The following is a 22,159-nucleotide window of genomic DNA, read 5'->3' as shown; positions in this document are numbered from 1 at the left end:
CATTCATCTGTGTGTTATTGCTGCGAAGGAAACCAATTTATATTTCAAAACACGCACATTAAAGATTTAATATTTTATCACACAACAGTTATTGGAATTTTGTGACACATGATGATTATTGTTTAAATGAGCTGTGCTGTGATTCCAAGGAAAAAGAAGGCATCATGAAATCTACACAGCCCATGCAAACAAGAATTGCCAAATTCTGCCATCTTCAGGTGGAGAGTGGAAATTTTCACATTTTCCACTGACATCTCCAAACGTCTTAGTGACATGTGCACATAACAAAATATGGAACCAAATGTTGCCAATAATATATTTCAGTGGTCTATACAAGCAGAACAGCTTGTCCAGTAAACTTCAGCAATACTATCTGTCTTTAGAGTAGTGGTGTTGAAATCAACCTATAGAGTTTAATTGAGAATTTTAATCACAGTCTTCAGGAGACAGGCCCAGAGCAGCAAGGCCCACAGTGTGGTCCACAAGCCAAAGTTAACCTTTTGATTGGTCCGCTCCAAAGGAGACATTTATACACTGCATATAACTTACTATATAATTTTTATCTGTATTTTTAGAGTATCTTATTAACAAAAGATTTTTAAATGCTAAAGAAGGAGTACCTGGACACTTCTGCACATGCAGTGTACAAGATTAGTTCTCATCCCTGGTATAGACCAACAGGTAACCATTCCGACATGCAAATAAATGGCAAAAAGTTGCTTTTTGCAGTTTTTATTAGCAAATTAGTTTATATGTCACAATGCATAAGAGGTCTCCATATCAGTAAGTGTAACTGTAGCTCAAGTTGCAAACAAAAAACCATAATACTGTAACTCACTTCTGATATAAAGACTTACATGGAGTGTCATTCAATCTCCAGAAGCACTTTGTGTTCAAGAGGTTAAAAGATGTTGATATTTCCCCAAAAATAAAGCACTTAGTGAGCAGCAAACAAAAGAACTTGGTGGTATGCGTAATGATAATTAGCATTTGGTACAAGGCCGGAGATTGGCAGATTTCATTAAAACATGAATAGTTGCCTTCTGCTGTAAAATGTTCTTAAGACATCTTAAGACAGCTAGCGTGCATAGCGGGCATATGGTAATCTACTATTAACACAGGAATGTTTCTCACTAAAGCACTAAGACATTGTGATGATTATGCAACAAAAAAAGTGTTAATAATGAAGAATTGTCCAAATCTGAACAGTTTTCTTACTTTGGAAACAGCCAATAGGCAGGGTAAATACTAAACATCTGTCACTCTAATCTATGACCACATTTACACCATCACATTAAATACCAACTCCATGCTGCCCATGTCATCACCACAGAAAGACAAAAGAATTGAAGATATTTAGTGTTTGACATTTTGAAAGTATGTAAAAACTTTACTACCTGTAAGAACAGTGAACTTGCAAGGTGCCACTAATTCAAATCAAGATCAGCAGGTTTTTACCTGTCAATAATCATAATCATAGCGGGGAGAAATGTAGTTCTTTTTGATATGTGACAGGTATGAAGCATAGTATTCAGTTAACCGCTTAACAGAACAGAATACTTGAGTTAAGGACTCAAACAAAATGTCTCATTAACGAAAACAAACAAACCAATCTTAACCAGAAAAAACATAATCATTCAGAGAATATTACACACGTAAACATGGTCACTGCTTTACATGATCTACACATTCAAACAGAATTAAAACTACTGTCCATCCCTCTACAAGTGGAAATACAAGACTACCTTACTTCACACTTCATGACATATTCAGGACACAAAACAGTTCAAGCTGTTGAAATACACATCTGCATTATAATTAGGTGAAATGTTTTTGGGGGTGCACTTATATTCCAAAATACATGATCACACTTAGTGTTTGGCATATTAAAGCCCTGTGAGTTTCTCTCTAATTTTTCTTTTGACATGTTTTGGGGATTTTTGCATGGCTAACCAGTTAAAGCAAAACAACAAAACAAAACTAACTGTCTGAACTGTTACATTAGTTCTTTTCATTCTACTAAACTCTGCACCAACAGTATGCTAAAATATAAATATGGTTGCCATCTAGAGCATCAAAGACAGTCTCTATTAAACACGCTTACAACTGGGTCAGACAGCTTGGATATTGGCATACGTTTTTCCTTTCCTGTAAATAGGCATAGTGCGCCAGTTTACATGCCCACTGAGTGAGGAATCTGAACAGTAAAGCAGGATTTGAGCTGCCAAAATGGTAGTGCATCAGGACTGTTCATTGAGCAGTGTTATCCAAGGAATACACTGTGCATTTTACGCCATCACAGTAAAATGCCTGGACATTAATCACAAACAGTACATAGGCTTCTACGCCATGCATGCATCCCATTCTTAGCCATGGACACGATAAAGGACACTAGTGTAGGACAACAAAAAAATGTTTGGTTGGAGAAAAAAAATAATAAAAATCAGGCACTAACACATATTCTATAATAAAAATTACAGATGCTGAAAATTATTTGAAATGCAACAAATTAAGGTAAAAAGCTGGCAGTAATTTAGATATGCACCCTGTGCCAATTTAAATATGAATGAGACAGAGGCTAAAGATGGACTTCACAGGAGTTCAATTCAGGCTAAAAATAATGTAACAAAGGCTAAGCTTTTTCAATTCTGTTTGAAACACGATTTCTAGATATTTCAAACCCATCCCCTTTTTTCAACAAATCTAAGCAACACTACCAGCCTTACACAGATAATATTTTTGGCAATGCAAAACTGTGAGAAATGCTTAAAGGCACAAGCTGGTGGTGGCTACATTAAAACTTGTTTTGATCTGTGCATAAGACTCATTTCTACTGTTATACTTATCCATAATATATTAATAGCACTTAGCACTTAATTCCAAAGCGTTTTGTGCAAGGGTATGTGCTGGACATTGTTGGGTTACATGCTCTGGTGAAGGCGTCACACTGTAGTGATGATTTCTCTTGCTCCCTCATGCTCCTTATACAGTAGTATTTCTGTCCATTCACACCTCCTCAAAGAAGGCCATCTGAGCCATGTAGGCAGAGTTCCGCTGCAAAAGACCAAATGTACATTGTTATAGTCTCCTGTGATATTCCATAATGACAGAAACTGAAAACAGATGTTTCCTTTAACCCCATTTGTTTACCCAATTCTTTAAGGAACAGTTCAGCAAAAAATCAAATCAGCCAAGGCATGCCTCTCTCAGTACTGCATCGCTTGACAATGAAACAAATGGAAAAATTTTGGTAAGTAGAATGTAATTACCATGTAATCAAATGTAATTATGCAGTAGGGTATAAGAATGGAGCAAAACAATAGTAAAAACTCTTCACTATTTAGAGAAATTCACACTGTGATCAGCCACTTCAGAATACTGTGATAATTTTTCTTAAAACAGAAATCGAGCCAGATTTACAAGAAAAATTCAATTGATTTAAGGATGATTTCTGATGGGTAAATACAGACCATGCCTTTTGCACAAAATCACTTTTAATTTGACTGGACACTGAGACATCATTCGTAATGAAACTTTTTACTGTGCACGGGGTTTATGAGTCTCTTACATTGCTGTGGGGAACGTAGGGAGGCTCAGCATAGCCCCTCAGGTTGTAGATGCCCGCCTGCTGCTGCTCCTCTAGCTTCAGAGACTCAATTTCAGACTTCAGCTCCTTCAGCTGATCCTGCAGGTGCTTGCTCTTTTCCATGTACTCCAGCCTGAGGCACAAAAAGGCATGCAGACCCCACTCACTTTTTTTCATATATACAGCATGTACGCAACAATCCATCAATGGCAGAGTCTGTAAGGGTTGTGAATTTCCAGTGAGCAGCAAAACATATTACAAAACATATTACATATCACATAACAGCAAAAATATACCGTTCACGTTCTATCTCCATGGACAATCTCTTCATGTCAGGGTCTTTGAAGTCCAGCCGATGTGAGGTCGCCATCTCAAGCTGCATTTCCATATTTTCAGGACCAGATGGTGGAGGGGGGCTGGAGTATGCAGCTATCAACTGAACACAACACAGTGTCATTTCAATTTACAGCATTTTCAAAATATTGTAAAAGTGGCAATTCAACTACATCAGCTCAGTCAAAATATTCAATAAGGTCACATTTTTATCAAAATAAAATTCTATTGGTGTATTCTTCTTATATTCCACTATCATATAAATAGTTCCTAAAGAAATCTAAAAAAAAATCTAATCCACTGATTATGTGAATTTTAGCTTTACTGGGTATGTTGTTTTGGTGATCTCAAGAAGCTTTTGCTTGGCTCTGCGTTCTGCATCTTTGGCCTCGTTCAGGTCCTGCTTTAGGTGGTCTGCCTCCTTAGACCTGAAAGAAACAAAACATCACAAAAACAAACTGTCATTCATAGCCACATACCCCCTGTGTCAGAAAGACACCAATTATTGAAGACATTCTGAATTCAAACCTCCTCTCTGACTGCTCCACCAGTTTCACAGCCAGCTGCTCTGCCTCCCTCATTTTCTGCTCCATCAGTCTGTGCTCCTCTTTGGTCTTGAGGGCTGTAACCTCTAGCCGCTGTCTCTCCTGCTCAGCTTCTGCTGCTTTGTGAGCCAGCAGCTTGGCCTCTTCCTCTGCAATCTGAGCCTTTTCTGCCAGCAGGTCGGCTGTCTCCTCAGAGCGCAGCTAGAGATGTAGACAGTGAGTTACCATTGATGTACTCACACATGCATATATTGATTTTTACAGAGATAAAGCAGCAGTGATTTTCAAGAAGTGAAATCCGGAGGTATATATGGAAACATGAGTCATAGTTCAAAAGTGCAATTAAATATGATTCTTTTCCCTTGCTGCAAAGTGTCTCACCAGTGCTTCATTAGCCATACGAGCCTCATCCTGCAGCTGAAATAGACGCCGTTCCATCTCCTCTTTAGCCCGCTCGGCATCCTCTCTCATCTGCTTTTCCCGTGCCAGAATCTGACGTTCCATCTGAAAAAATACACAGTCAAAAGGAAAATACAAAGGAGAAGTACCTTATCAGATACTAATATAAACATTAGTAGATACTAATAGACAGATAATCATCAAATAAACAGGGTAAAAAACAACGCTCAATATGTAAGTTTTGAGATTTTTTATAGCAGACCTTTTTCCTGGCTTTCTCCTCTTTGGCCTGAGCCTTCATCTGCTGCACCTCAATGGAGTCCACTTTCCTTCTTCTCATGAAAAGATCATGGTTTCCAATGCAAAGCTGTAAAATCTAATGCAAACAGACCACCCAACTCAAGACCATACTATACACACAGTAAAACCACTGTGAAATACTGGAACACATCACGTATTATAGAAATACTAACTTACCAGCTTATTGACTCTGAGTTGTGAGGAGTAGAATTTAAATACGTCCTTCTTTTTGTCCAATGGCTTAATAGTAAACTATTAACACAACACATGAATTAGATTTTTTGTGTGAGAGATACAGAACACGTCACAGATATCTACACTAGGCTTTTCAAGGAATGTGCAAACAGCAAAAAAATTTTGAAACTACATGTGCATTTCCATTTACTTGTCAGCTTTAAAAAAACGATTATGTAAATGTTTGGTCACAGTTCATCCTATCAACCAAACAAATTTCAGACCTTGTATGTTATGCAAGATTAGGATATGCTGTTTTTATCACACATTATCAAATATCCAAGATCAATATAGCTGAATATTTCCTTGCTGAAATATACTGCTCAACCATCAGACAAACAGTTAACTGGTCACTTATCAAATTAAATTAGCTGCATTGGAGTGCTGCCTTGCAGGTTCTGAGAAAAGGTTTGAAATTCACATTTAAAAAAAATGTTCTGACACCTCTTTCTCACTGTAGGAGATGTTGCGGATGCCACTCCAGGGGAAGGACTTGTTTGGATTCAGTTTGCTGTTTGGGCTGTAGATGTGAAGTCCCTGTGCATCAACACCCAGAAGGAGCTCCTTATCTCTCTTATTTTGCTAGACAACATCAGAGCAAATTAAACACCCTTAAATTATAATCAACTTATAGGTTTTTATTATGAATATACTCAAAACAATAGTAAAACCACAGACAGCACTGAGAAAGCTTACTGACTTACTGTGATGGGGAAATAGCTAACCCCATACATGTCAAGATCCTGTGCTATTTTCAGATACTCCATCTCAGCTTCATCCCTGAAGACAATATTGCAAAAGCATGAGGGTACCACACTAAAAACTTCATCATGTGGTCCAGAGCTGTGGGTGTGAATGTACAGACAAAAAAAGATACAACAGAATAATCCAGAGAGACTGCTTTACCTTGCTATGTTTCTGTGTTCAGCATACCAAGCTGTGATCTTCTCCTCCCACATCTCTGGTGTCATCTGATACTGCATCAGCACCTAGAGGGAGAGACACAGGAAGAATGAACAGGTCTATGGTCGATACACAAACACCAACAATGCAGAGGTACCAGAACAACTAAATGCTGCTGTTCAGTTTCTTTGCAAGCCAGTCATTAATAAACCCACAGTTACTTACTCTTTTAGGCAAGAGTTCATCTTGGGCCAAGAAGCCTGGCTTGTGGAAGTTTGGGTCATAATCCCCATACTGCATAAAACAAATATGTAGAAGATGGTCATAAACTGAAGCTGTTAGAACTGTTGGACAGTGGGATTGATTCATAGTGTGACATTAAGTGACAGTAAGTCAGAGTAGAGCTATTTTTTTTATCACTGCATTGTGAAAACTGACCTTGGCTTGAACAGCATATGATGCCAGAAGGACGGAGGCCTCTGGAGAGCAAAATATCTCTTCATCTAGTATCTGTTTCTTTACCTTGACGAGACAAAGAACACTGTGAAACATTATTTCAAAACAATGACGACAGTATTAAGAGAAAACAGCATTTATGTGTGCAGAGACAGAGAAAGATTAATACCAACAGTAAACACAAAAAACAGCAAAATAATATTCATTTATCCAACTACCCCTCACTTGTAAGAAGAACAGGTGCTGAGTGATTTCCTGAACAAGCTCTTCCTCCACTTTTTCAGGGAAGAATTTGGCAAGAAAATGAAACGTTATAGGAGAGTCCTTTGGAACTTCTTGATCCAAAACCTAGGCAAAAGGAAAAAACAAGAAGTCAAATTAATGGCTTCTTTAGGTAAATGAATTTAAAATGTTGCCATTCTACTTCGATGTACCCTGAATTTAATTTATCTACCTCAGACTCACTAACTGCCTATGTGGAAATGTGTACAACTGAGCATATTAATGTTACAAAAACAGTACATTAGAAATGGTCCAATACTGGTGTATATTAATGTGTATAGTCCAATGTGTTTTTTTAATATATACTTTTTATTTATTTTTAGAATTAGGTACTACGCACCCAAGATTCCCACTCATCTTTACAACTATGTAAACGTGATTTGATGCAATTATTTGCTAAAACTACTTTATTACAATATAATTTAAGATGTTCTGACTAGGTGTCTTGTAAAAGTAGACCAAATTAAGTTCATATAACTTAAATAGAGCCATCAATACTACACTTACCCGTTTATCAGGCTTAAGCCAAGCATGAGTGTCTTTCACGGTGTATCTGAGGCCGAAAAACCAAGTTTCCCTTAGACCAATTGTCCGGCACACTAAATCAAATAAGTCCTTTCCTTTCCATTTCACCTGTTAATAACAATGGACGGTCAGGTATGACAATCAGTTGACAATGTGAACTTTTATTTTATTTGTGAAAGCCTTGGTAAGATGAAGGCTGGAGATGGCAAGACTTCAAAAAGAATAGTAATAATAGTAGATTATTAATACTTACCTCACAACTGAACTCCATTTCAGCATCCATAGTGATGACTTTGACTTTGAAAGTCTTGGGCTGTTTCTTTTTAAGCCCCAAAATCGACATTTTGAGCTCTAGGTAAATTAACCTAAACAGATATAAAACAATTAGCTTTCCGTAAACTGAATAACATACTATTACATACAATCAAGTAAAATATCAGGAAAAATAAGCATTTTTTTTCAAGCTTGTGCAAAAGCACCCTCCCCATGTGCAACGTAAATACTCGTTGCATTTAACGTACGGCTAGACAATCTGACCGTTTCATAACTTCAGATAAATAACTAGCTAACTGACTAAAGAACTCAGGCGGACAGGACAACCACAGGAACCACGGGTATGTTCAATTCCTTGCGTAACTTCTGTATAACCTAGTTACAATACACTTTATTACCTTACAGCGTTGGTCCTGTAACTAAGTTAGTCTCTTTAGATCTTTAATTAACTAGATCTTTTAGATCTAGCAGCTAAATAATTAAATTTCCACCTTTAGTAGCTAGCTAACGCTAGCTGACAATTTAATGAAACTACTAGCTAGCTAGGAAGACGAGTTAACGCTACGATACCCAGCTAAAATCAGCCTTAGCCAGCTTGCTGCCTCAGCAGACACTATTTACTGTTCAGCCTATTAGCAAATAGCTAGCAGTACACTGTAAATGTCAAGTGGCACATAGCTATAAACTAAAAGACAGGCCACATATTAAGGTTATTAATTATTCTCTCTACATCAGCCAAAAGCGCCGGTAAACTAATGTTAACCAAGCTAGCCTGGCTAGGTTAGGTAGCTGATATCAACTCAACGTAAGCCAGCCAACTAGCTAGCGATGCTAGCCAATCGACTCGTCCGTGATCTTTTTCTAAGTTTTGTTAAACACAATGAAGCAGTTCCTTGACAAGTTATGGAAGATAGCTAACTAAGTTACCTCAGTCCTCCAGTTGATGTTTAAACAGACCGAATCACCAGAGTAAAGTTTCCAGCCTCTCCTCAAAAAGCTCAAAAGACAACAATGGAAGTTGGAGTCTGCTCAGAAAGTATCTGTTGTAATTCAACCAGAGGTTTGCCTTTTGCCTTTCCCGCTACATTAAATGACCATAAATAAATGGCAGGTAAACATATGTGTCAGAAATTACGCTTGCTGGTATCATATCGGTAAGAACAAAGGCATTTGGGTGGCTATTTTACGTGTCGCGGTGATTTAACTTGTTTGGCTAAACAGTTAGCAAGACAGCTAACTTAATGTTAGAAGTTGTTCACCAGCGCTCTACAGGTCAAAGAGGGAATAACAGGGATTCGAGTAGCTGAGGGGACTTTCAGACCCATGAGCGACCTGTTTTGTCTCGGGGGTTATTTCTTACTAAATGTCTTAGAAAGGTAAAAATATAATGGAACTTTGATTTTAAGTGATAAAAGTCTGAGATTGCGTTCTTAGTCTCTGACAGTGTTCATTCTTCTCCTGTTTATTTAAAGGAGAACATCTTTTATTTTCATTCGATCAGTCATAACATTAAAAGCACCTTCTTGCATCTACACTATTTGCCCATTTTATAAGCTCCACTTAGCATTCAGGTGCACTTTATAGTTCTACAATTACAGACTGTAGTCCACTGTTTATTTGTACGCTTTGATAGCCCTCTATTCACCCTGTGCTTCAATGGTCAGGACACGACACGACAGAGCAGATATTATTTGGGTGGTGGATCATTCTCAGCACGGCAATGACACTGACGTGGTGGTGGTATGTTAGTGAGTTGCGCCGGTCTGAGTGGATCAGACACGGTAGTGCTGCTGGAGTTTTTATAAACCTCAGTGTCATTGCTGGACTGAGGATAGTCCACCAACCAACAACACCCAGCATCCTGATGAAGGACTGTCTCTGACATCTGCAGGATGGACCAACAAGGTAGGAGTCTGGACAGTGAGTGGACACAGTGTTTAAAAACTCTAGCCCCACTGCTGTGTCTGATCCACTTACACCAGTGCAACACACACTAAGACACCAGCACCATGTCTGTGTCACTGCAGTGCTGAGAATGATACACCACCAAATAAGAACTGCTCTGTGGTGGTCCTGACCATTAAAGAACACGGTAACAAAGCGTGCAGAAAAACAGATGGACTACAGTCTATAATTGTAGAATTACAAAGTGCACCTACTGATGAAATGGACAATGAGTGTAGAAACAAAGAAGTGATTTTAAATGTTATGGCTGATTGATGTATATTCTTGTTTTTCTCACAGTAATGGCAGACACCAAGAGCTTTACAGAAGTAAAGAAGAAAATTCTTTCAGCTCATGAAAATGTTGCGCTGGAGAATAAGCTTCAGTTCTACAACACCTGGGCTGAGAACTATGAACAGGTAAGTCAGATAAAGGTGCATCAATAGTACATGATTTGGAATGTTCATCATTACAGCTACTCTACTTGAAATTGCTTTTAAAGGATGTGGCAGTGTTGGAATACCGTGCTCCTCTTTTGGCTGCAGAATGTGTTGCTTCATTCTTCAAGGGTGATAAAGAAAGAGCCCTTGTTTTGGATGTGGCTTGTGGGACAGGCTTGGTCTCTGCACATGTAAGCACAACGTTTTAGATAATTATTTAGATAAAAGCGTTTAGGTAATTATAAGTTAGGGCTATTATTTTGATTTTCACATACACAGTATCCAAGCTAACAGAAAGTGTTCCTACTGATGCCGTCTTTGCTGAAGCTGAGGAGAATGGGGTTCTGTCAGTTTGTTGGAGTGGATGGAAGTGACGGAATGCTGGATCTGGCCAGGAAAACGGGACTCTATCAGGAGCTTAAGCAGTGCATACTGGGACAGGACACCTTGCCAGTGCAAAATGGTGATAACATGTTTTTCTTTACTTAGTCTTTATTTGGAATTAACAATATCCAATTGATTTATCCTGCGCTGTACATATATCATTGTACATATATATATATATATATATATATATATATATATATATATATATATATATATATATATATATATATATATAGTGATATGCAATCATATATAGTGATATGCAAAAGTTTGGCACCCTTGGCCAAAGTACAGATGATTTTCTAATTGATTTTCTATGTGAAAATGAGTTAACAAATCTGGTACAGTAAACAGACTTAAATGTGTCCATTTTCTGATTTTAAAGCATACTTTTAATTTATTTGCTGAGTATAACATATTGGTAAAAATTAAAACACATAAAATGTGCCCTAACCTTTCTACAGGCCAAAGTAGAATGTTAAATTCAGCAAATAAACAGTAACCATGTTTTAAAATGAGGCAATGAATAAGTTTCACCTAAAAGCACCCTGAAGAAATTACCCATCTAAACATGTGCACATTGTTGTAGATAAGTGGCAGTTTATTAAAAGTAAAGCACAGTTTGTCATTTATTTCAGAGTCATATGACATTGTGTAATCGTCGGATGTCTGAGTGTTGGTCACGTGCCAGTCAGAGTCATCCAGAGCTCTGGCAGGCCACACAGCCAGGTAAGTCTTCTCAACACAAACATTAAGATAATGCTTGTAAGTCCACTCTAAGCCTATCCTCATAGGTAATGTTCCACTTAAATTGTTAATAAAGTATCGTCAGACATGAGCGTCTACTGTGCATTTAAGTATCTGTAAGTGCGTGAATGATGTCATACTCTGAATTTCTTAGAATGTTTTGCTCCTTGTGACAGGCGGTATGTATGCATGACTACAAGAGGGAACGCAGATAATCAAGATTACAAGACAGAGATGGAACGCATGGTGAGAATGATGGAGGAAGAAAAGAGGTGGAGTTGTGTAACTGTCAATGAAGTGGAGGAGTGGGAAAGGGCTGTGTCTGAACATGAGAGTGGGTATATATCAGGAACTGTCTATCTTTATCAGAGAACTTCTTAACAAGTCCCCAGTTTCAGAAGAGCTCTGCAGCAAAATTGGTTTAAAGGTAGAAAAATGAGGCAAAAACTGGGACGTCCAAATAACAGCAGTGATACAAAACTTCACATATTTAATTGTAGACTTTTTTTTCATTCTTGCAATGCCAAGGATGTTTTGAATGTATTAAAATTCTGTTAAACGCATCTGGTAATAATTGAATGGTAAAATCATAATGTTTTCATTCATTCATTCATTAATTTTCCAAGCCGCTTCTCCCTCAGGGTCGTTGAGGGGGTTCATTCCATTATGTTTTCATGCTTTGATAAAATATTTTGAGTGTTGAAAATGTTGGTAGAGACAGTTCGCAACATTCTAACTGCTTCTTACAAAGAAAGTAGGAACAGGCTAGAAGTCAAGGTGAGGTAATAACCGGCACAAGTAAAAACAAATTTAATGATTTTTGAAAATGAGCACAGAATTCATTTTAAATTACATTTATAATGAGATATGGACTGTTTAAAAAAGCACAGCAATGCAGAAATATGAAACATGATGTAAAATCAAAGACTTATCAGTAATTATTTCTCCATATGTTGATTGATGTTTCCATTATTTGGTCTGGCAGCTGTATTTCTACTATCAATCAATTAATGCTTTTTCATATATCTAGAAAATGATGTACTGTTTCTGCCTGCAAAAAAATTAGGCGTGCAAGATTTTAAACCAGCGTTCACAAAGAAAGAGGTCAAGAGGATCTTTGGAAGAGTCAACAAAACTAGTTTGGTAGGATTTTTTCCACCACTAGATGGGAGCAACTACAAAAAATAGTTTTTGTTGAAGGTTTTGTTTGTCAGTTGTGTTGATTTGACTGATTCTGAATCAGCCAAACATGACATGACAAATGACAAACATGACAAATGATATTAGTCAAATAAGGAATGTGATGTTTGAGGAAGTACAAAGCAGAAATACTTATATCTGCCAAGCTACTGTTTTCTACATCTGAATGAGCTTCTAATCTGGAGAAAGCCACAGAAAGCTTTCCCCAAAAAACTCTTTTTGTAACAAAAACTGGTTTTAGAAAGCACCTACTATGGTAGTAGGGCTTTCTGCACAGGAAATATTTTAGCTGCATACGTCATGTTTTATCCTGTCATACGCGTGGGTGCATTTTTCAAAACAGTATCTTCTTCTCCTACTTGAAATTAAAATTCATAAAGTTAAAAAAAAATCATAAAATAAAAAAACAATAAAGTACTCGATCCCTGTTTCAGAACTCACTTAACAAAAGTAGCGTTTTGGATGATGGCACAAGATCAAACAAAGAGCTGAAAAGTACACCTTTATTTTTAAAAAAGTATTTTATTTGCAAGGTATTCAGACAGTAAAGATCAGACATCTTCATAGATGATTGTATTGAGCTGTGAATATTGAAATACACAGTACTATGAAAACATCATGCGCCCATGTTCACAAAATAAACATCTGATGCAGTGAAACTCTTTTTGAATCTTTGAATACTCAAAGTCCTCACGAAACACAAACCACTTCCGCAAGTTCACTCTCTGTTGAACCGGTTTGGCCTGGGACACTCACACTGCCAACCATTTTATCATCAATGGGTAATAGAGGAGGAAGAAAACAAAGGGGCTTTACAGTCCAAAACGTCTCTTAATCTAGCTTGAATGTAGCCATTGCGAGAGCTCTTTTTCCATTTCAGAGTCAGCATTTTGGTCTGTAAAGGCAGAAAATTGGTGTTTCATTTCAAAGTAGTCTAAATTGTGTCTATAAGTGAGCTTAATTCAAAACACAAACTGTTTTTCTTTTAAAGTTAAGGAATAGCAGATGTCTTAAAATATAGATCACGATAAGTGGAATAAAAAAGAAATGGCCTAAATTGCTTGTAAAAAATGGTTCCATCGACTTACAATAAAAGTAAAGTGTATTTTTCCTTCTTCTGTAAACTTATAATTTGGAGATATGAGGTTTGTTCTGACAAAAGCATATATATAAAAATATAAAAAGAGTCACTACAGATACATTTCTACAATTATATACAACATTTTATGACACAGACCACACTCAATATATTTGCCTGTTATGCATCAAGAGACGTATCACCCTGAAATGTTGTCCAAATAACCTAAGTGACATTATTTTGCAAATTGTTACTTGATTTAAATCTATTTAATAAAACATGTACATCTCTGTGCTTAATGTTTGGCTTGCTATTATCAGGTATTTATTTCAGCTGGATACATAAGCTTGTTTTATTTTTATAAAGTGCCTGTTCCATTGGACTATTCCACTGAGACTGTTAAATTGTCTTTCTTAGTCACTTGACAGATTCTTCCGAAGTGCTCACTGCCTTGTAAATCATAGAGATACTACACTGAGTACTGCTGTTTCATGAATCCAATTGTGGAATTCCTTCTATTTCATGAATTAATTGACAGTGCTTTGTTAGAATTAATGTCCACCTGAATGATTATTGCCTCATCTGGAACCAGATATTTCCAAGATCCTTCCTACGGCACTTTAAAGGTTTTTCAGCTCAGATGTAAGTCTTTTCACGATTTGCTGAAGCTGACTCATTTAATTGAGAAGTTGCCTCACTTTGATCAGAGTCTGTGTGAACCATCTGGGACTTTGTTAATGGCCCCTCACTCTTCTCAGGACTCTGCTGTGGAAGCTGTGATTTTGTGGTCCACGCCCCACTCTTCTTGGATCCTGCAGAAGCTGGTTTATCTTGCTTTTGATTGGCTGATTCTCCATTACTCCGTTGAGACCTCTCAGATGGTATTCTACTCTGTGCCAGCTTGGTGATCTTGACTTGCTGTGAACTTCCATTGCTAGATCCAGCACGGGATGAACGTACAATCACATACTTGACTGAGGGGCTTTCATCCTCTGCTTTTACATCACAGGAAGAGCTACAGAGCAAGCCCCCGCCTAGGAATTGCAGGATGGATGCACCACAGCCGATGTAGATAGACGCTCCTATTTCCCTGCGTTGGGTATCAGTCATCTGAGGGTTGTAGAATGCCTGGACCACAGCAATAGCAGACCAGGAGACAGGAACCAGGCCACATGCAGACCAGCAACGATCAGTGTGACACCTAGCAGCAGTGGCAACTCCTGTGTTTTCTTGCCATGCCACTGTAGTCTAGGAAGCGAGTGCACTTTCCTCCAATGAAGGCCAGGATGAGGCCCAATCCGCCAATCAGGATGGATCCCACTGTCAGGACCTGAGCAGCCTTCAGGTCAGTGCTGAGTGCCAGCATGGATTCGTAAGGTTTGCACTGAATATAACCTGTACTCTGTACAATACAGGTCATCCAGATGCCCTCCCACATGATCTCTGAGGTGACAATGGTCATTCCTACGAAGGCAGTCACTCGCCACATTGGCATGATGCAGGTCAGAAGAACCCCCACCCAGCCCAACAGGGCAAGGATACTACCTAACATCTGCATGCGCATTGAAGCCATTTCTCTCTGGATCACTGTATGCAAACAGCTGCAGGTGTCCTCAGAGTTATTTGCACGGTGCTTTGCCTATCTGCTGTACTGAGCTACAGTGTGCTAAAGCCTTTTTATACCTTCCTTGTATAGTGATGCCTTTCTGATGAACCGATCTTTCTCTCTCTTTCCTTATAACAGACACAAGCTGTCACTGAAACTGTGCGTCTTATTAAGTTTGTATATTCTCTCACACAAGCACACCTTTCCTGTCACAGGCAGTGTATCCATGTGGGTACTAGCTGATCAAGCACTTATACCAAGCTAAAGAGAAAAAGAGTAAGAGAGGAGGTGCATGCTTCTACACAAACCATGCCTCCATCAGTCTAAACTTACACATTACCAGCCAAACCAGATTCTTGTTTCACTTGTGGACAATAAAGGTGGACCATGAGCTGTTTAGGTGGGCCTGGGGTGGCTATTAGTGAGGGGGGGAAGGGCTGTCAAATTTTTGACCCAGTTTTTCTCCCAATTTAGATATTGTCAGTTACCACCAACTAGCTCTGTAAGCCTTACAGAAATGGAGCTTGTTTGTTTAAATTTGTCCTCGAGTTGCTCTAATTGTGTTTTATTATGTAGGTAAAACTGACCCAGCCGATTCAGTCTACTCAATAAACAGTTAACAATTAATTCTACAGAGAATTACACTTTGGTAACACTTTATGTTGATAGATCTCTGTAGATGCTTTCTAGATACTCCATCTAGATACTCCTATAAATTAAATGCTCCTGAACTTTAAGTTGAATGTTATATATACTATAAAACCTGAAACCTAACCCTAAATCTAAGGTTAATCTTAAGTTTAATCCTAAAATTGCACCTACTCCTAAATCTAACCCTTACCATAATGTTAATAATTAACTATCACCAAAAAGTGAATCTCATTTTTTGTTTTTGTGTCACCTTGTACTGTATGTACTGCTTTGTGACTGATCACAACTCTGTGATATATATAATATATATATAAATATATATATATATATATATATATATATATATATATATATATATATATATATATATATATATATGGGTCATTCCACTAGAATGGTTCAAATTGGACTTTGACATTTTCAAATTTTTTGCTTAAATGTATCATTGATATGTATACCTCACAGTCAAACATGTAACAGGGTTGAGTGTGACGGGGTTGTGATTTTTGCACAAAATGGCCGCTGCTCTACATACTGTATACCAGAGAGAGAGCACATGGCATGCATGAGATTCAGAATTAGCATATAGTTTTGAAATAAAAAAAACTTTTTTTATAAGTAATATTTTTCTATCTTTTTTTCATGTGACGGTGTTGAGTCACTGAGTTTGGCGACCACAATATCACAAGATAAATGACCAAAATTAAATAAAAGAAGGAAGCCACTTGCCTGTCTTTGCTGTCCTGTTGTCCAAAAGACTTGAGTGATGTCACTTCTTGATGTATATGGATCATATGGATCATACCATTGTTTTTGTGGGGGAGATTCATTTGTGTTACAGGGTTGAGGGGTTGCTTAGGTACAGAACTAAATAATGTGATTTTAATAAATAATTATCAATTAATTTTGAAAAATAATATCACAAACAATTAAACACAGACAGTTGTTTAGGTTGACATCAAAATATATGGACTTTTTTATAGTTGTATTTGGTATATTCTAAGTATACTTTCGTTGAAGGCCATGAGGGACATGACAAAATAGGTGGTGTCAGCAAAAATAAATAAATAAAGAGTTCTCATAAAAAGATCAAATAAAAAAAATACACTGTATTAAAGGAGATATTTCAATGTATGTGTAAAGCTGTTAAAATATAGATTTTGTGACCCAGTAGATAAATACACCTAAAGAGGAGATGAGGACTCAAAATGTGCCATTTCCATGGAATGACCCATATATATATATATATATATATATATATATATATATATATATATAATATAATATATATATATATTATATTTCTTCAAAATTCTGACCTTCTACCATTAACAAAACAAATTCTGAGGAAAATATTATGGAATCATGAGAAAAACACTGCACCATTAGTACTTTGTTGCACCACCTCTGGCTTTTATAAAAGCTTGAATTTTCAGAGGCATGGACTTAACTAATGAGAAAAAGTGTTCTTCATCAGTCCGTCTCTAACTGTCTGTTAATGCTGTTGCCAGATCAGCTTTGCAGGTTGGAGCCTTATCATTGACCATTTTCTTCAATTCCCACCAGAGATTTTCAGCTGGATTGAGATCTGGACTATTTGCAGGCCATGCCATTGATGTTATATGATTGCTTTACTTTAGCCCACTGTTCTTTTCTGTTTATGTGTTAATGATGGCTTTGTTTGGCTTTTCTGTATGTAAATCCCATTACAGACACAGCTGACTGGGAACAACCAACATCTTTTGCAACATTCCATGATGATTTACCTACTTGAAGAAGTTTTATAATTCTCTCCTTTGTTTCTACTGACTAATGACCGAAAGAATAAGATCGCGAATACAAGCGGCCGAAATGAGTTTCCTCCGCAGGGTGTCTGGACTCTCCCTTAGAGATAGGGTGAGAAGTTCAGTCATCCGGGAGGGACTCGGAGTAGAGCCGCTGTTTCTTCACGTCGAGAGGAGCCAGCTGAGGTGGTTCGGGCATCTGGTTAGGATGCCTCCTGGACGCCTCCCTCGGGAGGTGTCACAGGCGAGTCCACCTGGGAGGAGACCCCGGGGAAGACCCAGGACACGCTGGCGCGACTATATCGTCCAGCTGGCCTGGGAGCGCCTCAGAATCCCCCTTGGAGAGCTGGTGGAAGTGGCTGGGGAAAGGGAGGTCTGGGCTTCATTGCTTAGGATGCTGCCCCCGTGACCCGAACCCCGGACAAGCGGAAGATAATGGATGGATGGATGGATGGATGCGTTTCTACTGACATCTCTCATGTTGCAGCCATGATTCATGTCAATCCACTTTGTGCAACAGCTCTCCAAGGTGTGAGCACTCTTTTTTAACTGAAGACTAAATAGCAGATTTAATCTGATGCAGGTGTTTCTTTTAGAACGGCAAATTACAGAGCGATTCCATAATATTTTCCTCAGAATTTAGTGAGTCCATATTTTTTTCCTTTACTTGATCTACAAACAGAATTGTGACTGACTACAGCAATTATATTTCTTTTTTTTTATTGTTTTCTTAATGACAGAAGGTTGGAATTTTTAAAAAATAAAAGTTTTGTGGCATGTCTCTGTGATGAACTTTTTTTCTACAAAATTAAACAATTAAAAGATCTATCTATATCTATACATACATACATATATATATATATATATATATATATATATATATATATGAGAAACTCTTACCTCTGCAGGGTAAAAACAAGAAATGTTTCGTGCTGAAACGCTATCAGATCAGAGATGCTAAAGATATTGCCCCACCCAGTGACTAATGGAGAAAAGGATAACCCTATCCGTATCTTCTGATGCATGACAACATGCTACATTTCTGTAATAGTTCTACTAAATATATAAACATAAACATAAAACAGCATTTCTGGTGATTGAAGATGGTTAATCAGGTATACCATTACTGTAGCCACATGAACTGTGCTATATCACACAACCAATTAAAAATCACACTACTGAGTTCTAAAACAGAAGTTTAAATAAAGAAGGTACAACAATGAGTTGGAAAATGATGATTTACTGATTATAGCATAAAGGTGCAATTCAGTTAATGTCTTAGTATTTATTAATATCAGAAGACAAAAATACTTCTTTGTAAAGCTCTTTTTATACTTCATTTTAACATATAGTGAAACATTTCCTTGAGAATGAACAGTTTTAATAAAAACATTTTACAAAAATTCTTCTGACAGCAGTGCATTTATAAAAAGTCACAAAGCATCTTTAAAGACATTAGTAATTCAGTGAAGAATCTTTAGTAAATACATAATATAGTATGCAACCTAGTAATTTACCAAGTAAATATATATCACAAGATCTATATTAAATAGTTTTGATTTTAATGAATTTGCCATATTGTGAGTATATTCATTCTTGGCCAACCCAAAAAAAGCCCACATAAATGTACAACCTTCTATAACCTCTTAGTCTTTTTGACTCAAAGCATACTTTCTTCAGCTTACTCACCAGACTTAAGGTTAACAGACATAGAGCAGTCATTAAACATCTTTGATTAAACTGTCCATTGCCTAAGCAATTTAGCAGTCCACCAAAGTGACCAAACATTTACTGATTATCCTTCTTAAACATAAGCTTTGCCGCTGGTCACAGATCTGGGCTGAGAATATTTTACATTGTAAATACTTCCATGAGTGTCGTCTTTTGGAGGGCATGAACTGCAGAGAAGACCTCCACCCAGGAAGAGCATGGCAGCACACCCCCAACCAATATAGATACAAGCTCCCAGTTCCTTCTTTTGGGCATCAGGAATGGTCGGGTTGTAAAAATCCCTGACGATGACATCTGTGGTCAAGCACACTGGAATGAAGACGAGAAGCCCTGTGATGATGAAAAAGATGCCGCTAGCGATGGCAACCTTAGCTTTAGAGCTCTCATCTTCTATAAAGTTGGTGCACTTCCCGCCAATGGTTGCAAGGACAATTCCAAAGATTCCAACAACTAGTGAGATGACCACTAAGGCGCGAGCGGCTTGTAGGTCCTGAGGAAGAGCAAGGAGGGAGTCATAAACCTTACACTGCAACTGGCCTGTTGTATCAACCACACAGCTCATCCATAAGCCTTCCCAAAAGATCTGGAAAGTCACAATGTTGGCCCCGATGAAAGCTGACACCTTCCAGGCTGGCAAACCACAAATAACAATGATTCCCACAAATCCAATCAGCGCCAGAATGAGGCCCAACATTTGTCGCTTGTTTGACACCATTTTCACGTTTGCTTTGAGAAGAGAAATTCAGGCAGTAACCAAGTTGCTTCTCCGTTCTTCTCTCAGTGCATGCAATGTGACTTTTGGTTACTTGCCTTTAATGCTTTAGTTTAAAAAGCAGTGGGAGGAGTCTATGTAGGACATGCACTTTTCTTTGTCACTTAACCAGTTTTATGCTCATCCAGTTGGACTTGATTTTTGATGCTGACCAACAGACGTTCTGAGAAATGTAAATAAAACCAGGTTTGAGAAGGCTCACCGGAAACTCCAAACATGCCTTTACCCCATACTCATAGTCATACGCAAATGTTTCAGCACTGAGCAAAAAGTAAAAAATTAATAACACATCCTTAGAACATATGTCTGCACATTTTAAAACATAATTACTATTTATTTACTGAATTGAGCATATTGGGAAAAATGTTCCCTGTAGGGGATGTGTGCTTAATTTCATTTCAAGAAAATATGTCATTTGACCACAGGTGTTTAAACATTTGCATACAGCTTTAAACTTTCCTGTACAGTTGTCTTGTTTAAGCAGCACATATACAGTGCAGTTGTTCATTACATTAAAAAGTGACACATCAAACGTGATTGAAAATGTGTACATCATTTTCACATTATTAAAATATATGACATGAATAATGCCAACAGTATTCAGACATTTTTGCTTGACTTTCAGACATTTGTCTATAAACATTATAAATATGAATAAAATGTGTCTATTCAGAAGCATAAACAAAGACATAAAATAATTTGATAGGGAATTTTCACAACATTCCAGCATTAATATATAGAACTTGAGTTATTTTTATATAACTTTTACATATATTTTTTCCAAAGTGTTGTATAAAAGTATTTATATACTATACTGCTCAAAAAAATAAAGGGAACACTTAAACAACACAGTATAACTCCAAGTAAATCAAACTTTTGTGAAATTAAACTGTCCACTTAGGAAGCAACATTGATTGACAATCAATTTCACAGTTGTTGTGCAAATGGAATAGACAACAGGTGGAAATTATTGGCAATTAGCAAGACACACTCAATAAAGGAGTGGTTCTGCAGGTGGAGCCCACAGACCACTTCTCAGTACCTTTCTGCTTTCTGGCTGATGTTTTGGTCACTTTTGAATGTTGGTGGTGCTTTCACACTCGTGGTAGCATGAGACGGACTCTACAACCCACACAAGTGCCTCAGGTAGTGCAGCTCATCCAGGATGGCACATCAATGCGAGCTGTGGCAAGAAGGTTTGCTGTGTCTGTTAGTGTAGTGTCCAGAGGCTGGAGGCACTATCAGGAGACATGGAGGAGGCCGTAGGAGGGCAACAACCCAGCAGCAGGACCGCTACCTCCGCCTTTGTGCAAGGAGGAGCAGGAGGAGCACTGCCAGAGCCCTGCAAAATGACCTACAGCAGGCCACAAATGTGCATGTGTCTGCACAAACGGTTAGAAACTGACTCCATGAGGATGGTATGATGGCCCGACGTCCACAGATGGGGGTTGTGCTCACAGCCCAACACCGTGCAGGCTGGCATTTGCCAGAGAACACCAGGATTGGTAAATTCGCCACTGGCGCCCTGCGCTCTTCACAGATGAAAGCAGGTTCACACTGAGCACATGTGACCGACGTGACCGAGTCTGGAGACGCCATGGAGAGCGATCTGCTGCCTGCAACACCTTTCAGCATGACCGGTTTGGTAGTGGGTCAGTAATGGTGTGGGGTGGCATTTCTTTGGAGGGCCGCACAGCCCTCCATGTGCTCTCCAGAGGTAGCCTGACTGCCATTAGGTACCGAGATGAGATCCTCAGACCCCTTGTGAGACCATATGCTGGTGCGGTTGGCCCTGGGTTCCTCCTAATGCAGGACAATGCTAGACCTCATGTGGCTGGAGTGTGCCAGCAGTTCCTGCAAGATGAAGGCATTGAAGCTATGGACTGGCCCGCCCGTTCCCCAGACCTGTATCCGATTGAGCACATCTGGGACATCATGTCTCGCTCCATCTACCAACGCCACGTTGCACCACAGACTGTCCAG

General features: G+C 38.2%; 3 protein-coding genes and 1 pseudogene across 3 annotated transcripts; 1 reads left to right on the top strand and 3 right to left on the bottom strand.

Annotated features, from left to right (window-relative positions):
- Positions 1 to 716: 716 nt before the first annotated feature.
- Positions 717 to 9,058, bottom strand: nf2b (neurofibromin 2b (merlin)). Its single transcript, XM_017698613.2, has 17 exons — positions 8,764 to 9,058; positions 7,817 to 7,928; positions 7,546 to 7,671; positions 6,982 to 7,104; positions 6,739 to 6,822; positions 6,526 to 6,594; positions 6,304 to 6,386; positions 6,102 to 6,177; positions 5,842 to 5,979; positions 5,341 to 5,415; positions 5,126 to 5,239; positions 4,846 to 4,968; positions 4,448 to 4,665; positions 4,245 to 4,347; positions 3,883 to 4,022; positions 3,569 to 3,719; positions 717 to 3,054 (listed from the first exon to the last, which is right to left on the bottom strand). The coding sequence occupies exons 2-17, from the start codon at positions 7,904 to 7,906 to the stop codon at positions 3,007 to 3,009; spliced, it is 1,761 nt and encodes a 586-aa protein (XP_017554102.1). The 5' UTR covers positions 7,907 to 7,928; positions 8,764 to 9,058; the 3' UTR covers positions 717 to 3,006.
- Positions 9,059 to 9,108: 50 nt separating this feature from the next.
- mettl27 (methyltransferase like 27) lies at positions 9,109 to 13,931 on the top strand. The gene is given in 8 exon segments (XM_037546004.1): positions 9,109 to 9,212; positions 10,081 to 10,199; positions 10,283 to 10,411; positions 10,548 to 10,683; positions 11,246 to 11,260; positions 11,263 to 11,307; positions 11,310 to 11,340; positions 11,531 to 13,931. Coding segments are annotated over 7 exon segments (678 nt in total). The 5' UTR covers positions 9,109 to 9,212; positions 10,081 to 10,082; the 3' UTR covers positions 11,736 to 13,931.
- An 11-nt stretch (positions 13,932 to 13,942) lies between these two features.
- Positions 13,943 to 15,205, bottom strand: LOC108427983 (annotated as a pseudogene).
- Positions 15,206 to 18,893: 3,688 nt separating this feature from the next.
- On the bottom strand, positions 18,894 to 20,226 carry LOC108427925 (claudin-like protein ZF-A89). Its single transcript, XM_017698513.2, has one exon. It carries the CDS (start codon positions 20,117 to 20,119, stop codon positions 19,478 to 19,480), a length of 642 nt encoding a protein of 213 aa, XP_017554002.1. The 5' UTR covers positions 20,120 to 20,226; the 3' UTR covers positions 18,894 to 19,477.
- Between the last annotated feature and the right edge of the window lie 1,933 nt (positions 20,227 to 22,159).

This window comes from Pygocentrus nattereri, chromosome 16 (assembly GCF_015220715.1).
Source record: "Pygocentrus nattereri isolate fPygNat1 chromosome 16, fPygNat1.pri, whole genome shotgun sequence".
Taxonomy (NCBI): Eukaryota; Metazoa; Chordata; class Actinopteri; order Characiformes; family Serrasalmidae; genus Pygocentrus; species Pygocentrus nattereri.
This window is presented reverse-complemented; position numbering and strand designations above follow the sequence as displayed.